At 36.7% G+C, this 8,950-nt stretch overlaps 1 protein-coding gene across 1 annotated transcript in view; it reads left to right on the forward strand.

Annotated features, from left to right (window-relative positions):
* The first annotated feature begins 2,743 nt into the window (after positions 1–2,743).
* Positions 2,744–8,950, forward strand: part of LOC107654280 (cytosolic phospholipase A2 gamma-like) — an 11,356-nt gene continuing 5,149 nt past the window's right edge. The window contains exons 1-8 of the mRNA XM_016441304.1: positions 2,744–2,769; positions 2,978–3,086; positions 4,647–4,789; positions 4,874–5,075; positions 6,709–6,811; positions 6,889–7,023; positions 7,246–7,299; positions 7,378–7,407. Coding sequence (XP_016296790.1) covers positions 2,744–2,769; positions 2,978–3,086; positions 4,647–4,789; positions 4,874–5,075; positions 6,709–6,811; positions 6,889–7,023; positions 7,246–7,299; positions 7,378–7,407 — 802 coding nt within the window. The remainder of the gene's footprint in view (positions 2,770–2,977; positions 3,087–4,646; positions 4,790–4,873; positions 5,076–6,708; positions 6,812–6,888; positions 7,024–7,245; positions 7,300–7,377; positions 7,408–8,950) is intronic.

The following is an 8,950-nucleotide window of genomic DNA, read 5'->3' on the forward strand; positions in this document are numbered from 1 at the left end:
CGTACTGGCAGGGATTGTAGGTGGGGGGAGTGAATGTACAGCGATCTCTTCCACCTTCAATACCACAACTGAGGGGCCATTGAGCAAGGCACCGAAGCCCCAACTGCTCCCCGGGCACCGCAGCAAAAAATGGCTGCCCACTGCTCCGGGTGTGTGTTCACAGTGTGTGTGTGTGTTCACTGCTGTGTGTGCAGTTCTTAAAGTAATAGCAGCCAAATAACCTAATAGCTCAGCTGCGGTGATTAATTAAAGAACAAAAGAAAAAAGAGGAAATCAATAACTTTTGTAGCTTTAGAAGTAAGGAAGAAACCTTATGTATACTTCTACAGTATATTTAATTTAGAATTTAGTGTTTGATAACTTATTTGAGAACTATTCAATTTCTGTATATTTCCTACTTGCTGAAGGGCACAGCTAAATATGACATTTATTATAATGGGTTTATGTGAAGATTGTTTTAAGTTCAATATTCAAGTTTCAATATAAAAGTATATTTAAACATTTTAATGTTAGGTGGGATAAATCACAATTAATTTCTGAAAATATATATATATATATATATATATATGTATGTATGTACGTATATATACAGTATTCTCGTGTCAGTTCATTTTTATTTGAAGGGTTGCAAGTCTATACATCACTCAGCATTAAAGGGCGTCACCTTTCAAACACACGCCTAAATACAGAAAAGAAAGTAAAAAACACAAAATAGAAAGAAAAAAGAAACTGCATAGAAAGACTAAATAGAAAGTCCAAGAATTCGACTTTGAAAGGCGACGCCTGCTATTGTTGAGTGACTTGTCGACAACTGTAACAATAAAAATTTTAATGAAATTAAAAAAATTAAAGGAAAAAAAATCAATTCAGGCATGATAAAAATGACAAATGACAAAACACCCACATACAAATCTGATCAGTTGCCTTCAAGGGATTTGCATGATTAATTTAGCAGGAAACATCACATTTTTCCTGTTCTCTGTGAATGATTGTGTAAGTTAACATTCATCACCTCCACTCCTCACGAAGATAGACTTGCAGTTTCGTTTCAGAGCCCTATAAAAGAGCATCTTCAGCCCAGTCACAGAGACAACGGCTGCTGTGTTGTTATTGGTGTGGTGCTGCTGCTGAAGGAATCACAGGAACAGTGAGTACATGTTTTAAAGCTTTGTGTAATGAAGTATCTACATTTACATGTTAATGTCATTTTAATTGGCATATGACAAAAGTAGCATGAATGAATCCAACATTTGTCATTAATAAGCTTTAAAATAAAGACAAAAACAATGACCTGCACACTACCAAAATTGCATAAATAAGCAATCTAATACTTTTGCAAATAAGCAAAAAAAAATGATTTGAGGGATTCATATTTCAGTGTGACAAATCTTTTCATTTTCCTTACATAAAAATCTGCACAATTTTAAATATAACTATTCTAATAATAATTATTTGAAACATACTGGGGCTATTTTAATAATAAGCAAGCAATTTTCTTTTATTTATCTGACTGCACAAGAAAGTGAGATTACATGAACTTATCAACTGTATTATGGTTATCTAATGTTATATTTCGAAGTAAAATCCATTATAGTTTAAAATACATTTTGAAATGAATTGTAATAGATCATGTTCTGTTTACTGCTTTTAACTTTTAAGCAGGAACTTTTTTCTATTTATTCTACTTATTTATATTTCCCTGTTAGTCTATTTACTTTTCCACATTTACTCTGTTGTTTTGATTACTTGCTTTTTTTTTTTTTATTTTTTTTTTTTATTCTTTCAGAAATTACTGAGAAATTCTTATGATATTAACATTCTTATATATACACGTGTAGTATTCAGAGCTGTCAGTCATGAGTGGAGAACCAGTCCTGAGAGACTAAGTGATGGAAGAACCGAATATTTACTGATTGAAATACCAGGGCTGCATTTATTTGCTCAAAAATACAGTCAAAACAGTAATATTGTGAAATATTATTACAATTCAAAATAACTGTTTTCTATTTTAATTTATTTTAAAATGTAATTTATTTTTAAAATGTTTAGTTTTTTTATCAAATTTGATTGATTGAAATTTAAATTTGATTAGGGGAAAGTCGTGGCCTAATGGTTAGAGAGTCGGACTTATAACCCAAAGGTTGCGAGTTCGAGTCTTAGGGTCCGGCAGGAATTGTAGGTGGGGGGAGTGAATGTACAGCACTCTCTCCCACCTTCAATACCACGACTGAGGTGCAATGTATTATTAGAATAACATTCCTTTGAATTTAACTTGTTGAGATAACTCAGAAATCCAAGCTATCAGTTAATAGATATCGGTGTCACATGATCAGTCAGAAATCATTCTACTATGCATTTCTCTATTTCTGTTTTATCACGTGATAGAAAGTCTAAGGCCTACGTCCGAACTGATTGCACTATATTTTATGAATAATCGTTTTCTATTCTTAACTGTTTTCAATTCATTTTAAACCTCTTAAATCAATTTTTAAATCATTTTCAAAGTTTTTAAATTCCTTGTTTTATTGTTGTGATTATTTTTTTCTTTTCTTTTATGTAAAGCACTTTGAATTACCATTGTGTATGAAATGTGCTATATAAATAAACTTGCCTTGCCTTGCCTATGCTGATTTGTTGCTCAGGAAACATTTCTGATTATATGAAATAGGGAAAACAAGAACTCATGAGTTTATCAAATGATTTTCAGAAGATGTTCTTAAATGTCAACTCTATTGTTTTATAGATGAGTGCATCCAAACCCCAGGAAAGGTAATTCTGCACAGATTCCTAAAATGATTTGATAACGAACTGTGTTGCATCACTTACACAATTAACATCTATGACAAACTGGATAATTCGGAGAATACATTATCAAAATGAATTGTAGAAGAACCTATTCAGATCTAGAATAATCATATCAAATAGGTGAATTTAAATTCAGCACTGCTCTGTCTGTCTGTCTCTGTCTCGGCTGCAGTGGTGAGGTGAGATTCGGACACTCTCTGAATAAGGAGGAAGAGTTTGTGGCCAGAAGGAGCAACACTGTTTTACAATGCCTGCAGAAGTTTAAGATACGCTGCAGTCAGGTAACACATCTTACGTTATACTTCATATATCTAACTGGTTATACCAGGGGTCGGCAACCTGCGGCTCCCGAACTCTTTCCCATGTATATTTCATTCATACTCGAAGCCGAAGGGCGCTCTCCTACAGAAAGTCTAAAACAGACTCATGTGATAGAAGTAACTTTTGACGCCAGGAAATCCCTTTGGACAAAGGCATCCAGCTGTAGCTGTAGCTAAGATGAATAACAAGCATAAACCTGCTTACTGACCTGACTGAGGACGATGGCGAATGATTTGCAGATCCTCAGCACCACTGACAAACATCTAATCTTGTAAAATGTGTGGTAAGTACTGCCGCTCCATGTATAAGTGCGATTGCGAATCTCGAAAGTGAAAGTGAAACTAAAATGGATCGTGCATTCAGAAGCAGTTTCGTGGCTCCCTGATGCCCACAATTTATATACAATATAATTACCTAATGATATAACTGCGAGAGACATTATTCAAATATGTATTTTTCTCCAATCTGGTATTTATTCCCTTGAGGGGTTCTGTATACACGTCATTTTCATTCCGAACACGGTATTGGGATGCGGCGGATTGCGGGGGGAATGGGCGGGGGGTCACGATATCAGCTCAACATTGTGTTGTCTATCAGCCATGGCATCGTCTATCGGCCCAATACGGTGACCGAGAAGTGCAAAGCAAATCACAATTCTGAAAACAAAATAACAAATTACAAACGCAAATTTCTGACTTGTTATAATGTTTTCTGAATTGTTGTTGTGTTTTCTGAATTGTTATTTTGTTTTTTAGACTTACATTTGCGTTTGTAATTTGTTATTTTGTTTTCAGAATTGTGATTTGCTTTGCACTTCTCTGCCACCATAGCCCAACCCTATTTTTCAAGTCTTTTATATGAATGATACAGTGGTAATTGACATAGCATTAATTACAGTACAGAAGCTATAAAATATATTGTCTGCCTTATTCTGTGATAAAAATGGAAAAAAGGTGTTTGTAGTATATAAACTATTATACTGATTATACAATCATAACCATAAATTTGTCATTATTAAAATATATATCAAAAATATTATAGAAGACAAATGATTGGTTACTGTCCAGCAGTGTATTTTATTTCTTAGCCAATTAAAAGTAAGAGATAAGAAAAATATCCCGGTTCAGTCTCCCGTATTTTGGTACCCAAATGTTGACAGGTACATAAATAAATATTATTAGGCCTATTATTATTATTATTACTATATTTGCCATTTCTGTCCCCCTCACTTCTGAAATGATTGCTACTCCACATGCCCTGTAACATAACTGAATATAACACTTTAGCTATATGCCGTGTTATCTTTATTTGGGGAACAAATATGTTGTGGCTCCACATGAATTTTATTCGGTAGGAAAGGGGCCAAAATGGCTCTTTTGACGTTGAAGGTTGCAAACCCCTGGGTTATACCAATATGACCAAATAATTCTGTGAGCAGTGAACATTAGATGTCAAACATCAGTTTCACTCTCTTGATTGTGAAAAACTATGCCATGCTTTGAATGGTGTGTGCATTTCAGGATGCGGTGCCAAACATTGCATTACTGGGTTCTGGAGGAGGACAAAGAGCCATGGTGGGTTTGCTGGGATCTCTGGTTCAGCTTGATAAAGCGGGTCTTCTGGACTGCATCCTTTATCTGAGCGGAGTCTCTGGATCCACCTGGTACGAACCCTGACAAACAACAAACACACAGAGACTGAATTGGGTTGAATGTCAAAAATGAGAGCAGTATGTTCTTCTCTGAAGGTGCATGGCCTCTTTATACCAAGAACCAGACTGGTCCACCAAACTAGAGACCGTGAAGGACCAAATCATCAAGAGACTCAACGGTCCAGAAGTCAGATGGACAGACACATTGGCCAAACTTAAGAAATATTACTATGAGAAAGACCACTTCAGCTTGACTGACGTCTGGGCAGTGATGCTTGTCGCATCATATGTGAAAAAGGCCAGTTACTATTCATAACATAACCCACCATGACTTGTTGAGGGTTGAGGTGGTCATGTTCAGTTTTAAAGTGCTTGTGTTTTTATTAGAGGTCGACCGATAGTGGATTTTACGGATAACGATAACTAGGTATTATTAGATACATGTATATTGTATGTATACTTTCACACTTTATTTGCTTCTATTTTAGAAAACTTAATGATAATCTAATCAAAATAACAAAAAAAAGTATTTCACTGATGATAAAAATAACGCGTTTCTAATCTATTTATGTAGATCATGTCGGTTGCATGAACAAATAAATGTGCTTTCTCCTTTCACTTTAAATATGCAACCTCCCTGGCTAACCGATGCATAAAAGCAACCAGCTTGATATAAACTTATGCAAATAGACAGTAACAATTGTGACATTAAACATTTGGGTCAGACTTGCGTGTGTTTTCATCACATTGTTTTAATCGACTAATGTTCACATCCTCTCAGCCAAATGGCAAACATAGCCTAGGCCCAGGGCTATCCTTAGCTGACGCGGGGCCCGGTGCGAGGTAGGGAGCGGGGCCCCCCTCGGTCCGTTCGCGATTGCGTTCCGGTCGCCGTGGGGCCCCCTCAAGCGCGGGGCCCAGTGCAACCGCACCAGTTGCACCCCAATAAGGACGGACCTGCTAGGCCTACTACTGCTCTCCACTAGTGCAGCATCTTGTCAACAAATTAATTACTTTATAATATGAAATCATGCACTATAGTATACTGTATATACACACCGTTTCGTTGTCTGTTTTAAATCCGCATCTGAAGTGTCCCGCTCTGTGCAGCGTGCAGTGTCACGTGTCAAAACAAACAGCACGTGGTTTCATTGATTCCTCCTCTAGAGGCCACTCTCATACCTTCTCAGCCACTCCAGCAACAGACGCAACCCGGAAAAACTATGGAGTTTTGCCGATAACCGATTTTCCAGCGTTGGTTATCGGTACCTATTAATCGGCCAAACTGATCTACTGGTTGACTTAAAGTTTTTTTTTTTTTTTGATGTTGGGCCTCCAATGAACTTGCATAGTTTTTAAGAGAAATAATAGTGTGGGAGATATTTTTGTTTTGTTTTACATTACAAACTACTACAAATTTAGTGCCATCTTCTGATATATTAAACATACATGCAGCTGTTATGCTGATAATATTAATTGCAATGAAATGTTTTACATTTTAAATCATTTTCACGAGTGGTCTCAGCTAACAGTAAAATGCAAATATATATATATATATATATATACATATATAATTGAATGAAGTAAAGTCCCTGGTGGAACCTTCTGAAGAACCTCAAACTTCATTTTGTAAACTCAAGAAACTTCAACACATATTTCGAGTGTCACAAAGCCTTTTCTTTAGGATGGTATCAGTGGAGGAATCGCTGATCATCTTTGGAGTTCTTGCAGAAAGTCATGAGCTACATTTTGTACATTCCTCAGAGAACCGCCCTTTCTAAAAGGGCCTTTTAATTTTTACATTTGCAGCTTGATTTTAAGAGAACTTTACTCAAGACATGTTGAGCAAATTTCATCACTGAAACTTTTTTAGTGATTGCCCTGGCTGTCTCTACTACAACATGACGCTGTAAAAAATATATTCTCTTCAGATTGATGACTGCAAACTCTCAGATCAGTGGGACCAGTTCAGTAAAGACCCGCTTCCCATCTACACAGTGATCGACAAACAATCCAAACAGCGTGAGGAAGGAGGTCTGTGTTTTTGTCTGAAAGAGACAGAGTTAATGTGCTCATGTCAGCTGTTATATGGTGGTGTTTTCTGTCTGCAGACCCCTGGTTTGAGATCAGTCCACATGAAGCAGGTTATTCTCTCATTGGAGCTTTTGTGGGAACATCCAGCTTCGGCAGCCAGTTTAAAAATAAGATGAAGAAGCAGGATGAAATAGACATGCTTTACCTGCAAGGTAACAAAATCTGTTGGAGGACTGCCTTAGAGTGTATTATTATTTGTAATACCAACTTACAGTGTATATTGTACACAATGCGTTGGCCTAGAATAAAATACATCAATATTCTCTGGTATTTTTTCTAACATAAAACTTTATGGCAATTACATTAACAAGTTGAGGGGGACAAAATTGGTTTCATTTATTTGAAACGTTTGTTTCATCTTGTGTATTCTGCAGCTCTGTGCAGCAGTGTTTTAGCTGATGAAGAGGAGATCTGGAAGTGGATAAAAGGTACAACATGAATTGTGAAACTTGCGGATTTAATTCTGCTTAAAAGTAATTTCATTTTCATTTGATTTTGTTTTTCAGCTCTTTTCAGATCAGAGAAAATGAGGAAAGGTATAGAATTTTATTGTGTTTATTTATTGATTAGTTCCATATATATATATATGTATAATTTGTGGTCAAGCAAATGTTCAAGCTACAAGCTGACAAATTAAGTGTCGTACTCTAAAATGGTCTATTAAAAAGGTCTCTTTGCACTTGCTAAAAATATATCGCCAGCCCTGACATGAATATTGTTTGTATGATTGCTTCTGGTTGTGGGGAAACACCTGCTATTCACTGTAAAAATGAAAAGATCTGTAGCAAATCAGCTCAAAAGGGAAATGTATATAAATAATTACAATTAATTATGTTTAATTACAATTATTTATATCAGCTGCCAGTAGTATCTGTAGCAGAATTAAATTGCCCTCAACTAGTCTGTTCGTCCAGCGAACATTCAGTGTACGTTCATTTCAACTCTAGGAAAGGTTATTTTCGTGGCCACAGAAAATACTTTCATACAGTATTAATGCATTAGAGCACGTAGCAAAATCGGAATCGCAAAGGGACATTAATTTGCAAGGCAGAATCAGAAACTCATGTAATTTGTGCACAAGAGTTTTATTGACTAAACACTAACACAAACTAGTCTAACCAACAAACAAACAATCAATCACTCATACAGGGGAAAGGGCAAATGAGACTTGATGGATGAAACCATCAGGAAAACCAGAGAATGAAGCTATGAAAAGAGTCAGTTAACCACCTGAGTAAAACCATGAGCACCGTTTATAATGGGGTCTATAGCTTATACTAAACCTCTGTTTCGTTTAGTTAAATGTACGATACTTGCATTGCCTTGGCCTGGGATGAGCGTCTGGATGCAGTCTCGGATGAAAGTCTTGATGAGACTTGATGAGATGGTGATTGGGAGTTTCTTCCCAGTGGAAAGTGAAAAAGAGCTAAGAGAGACATCAGCTGAGATCCTAGGATCTTTGGTGAATGGAAATTCAAGGCCGAGGCCTGGCAGGAACTTAGGGTGTCCTTAGAAGACTAGCTCGGCATCCCCATCTTCTGAGAATCTAACAGAACCGCAGACTTAAGGCGGGTCACTGATGTGAGGCCTTTAAGGTCTGAGAAGATTCACGCCTCTCAGGTTGGAAATACTGGGGAGTTTTATGACCCTTTGTCTGACAGCATGGTAATTTGCATATGGAACTCGAATGGGTCAGGCTCCAACACGCTTCTTAGCAGAAGAAGAACAACAAGAACTGGTGGAACTGTGCGTGAGCCTTTTAAGGTATGAGAAGAGTCACGCCACTCAGGATGGGCTTGTCCAATGAGAAAGGCTGAAATTCCAAGCGGGAGGTTGGAAATACTGGGGAGTTTTATGACCCTTTGTGTGAGAGCATGGTAATTTGCATATGGAACTTGAGTCGAAATTACTAAAGATTCTCAGGACACTAATATATTGCCTATGTACCAACATATAATATACACGCTCGTTTAGATCATCAGAAGACGAATTCATAGAGACCAAACATGGTAAGATTACATATAGGTAAGATTACATGAACGAGTGGTTCTATCATAAGCATGCATAAAACAGTATACA

The sequence above is a fragment of the Sinocyclocheilus anshuiensis genome, unplaced genomic scaffold, assembly GCF_001515605.1.
Source record: "Sinocyclocheilus anshuiensis isolate Anshui unplaced genomic scaffold, SAMN03320099.WGS_v1.1 scaffold163, whole genome shotgun sequence".
NCBI classification, from domain to species: Eukaryota; Metazoa; Chordata; class Actinopteri; order Cypriniformes; family Cyprinidae; genus Sinocyclocheilus; species Sinocyclocheilus anshuiensis.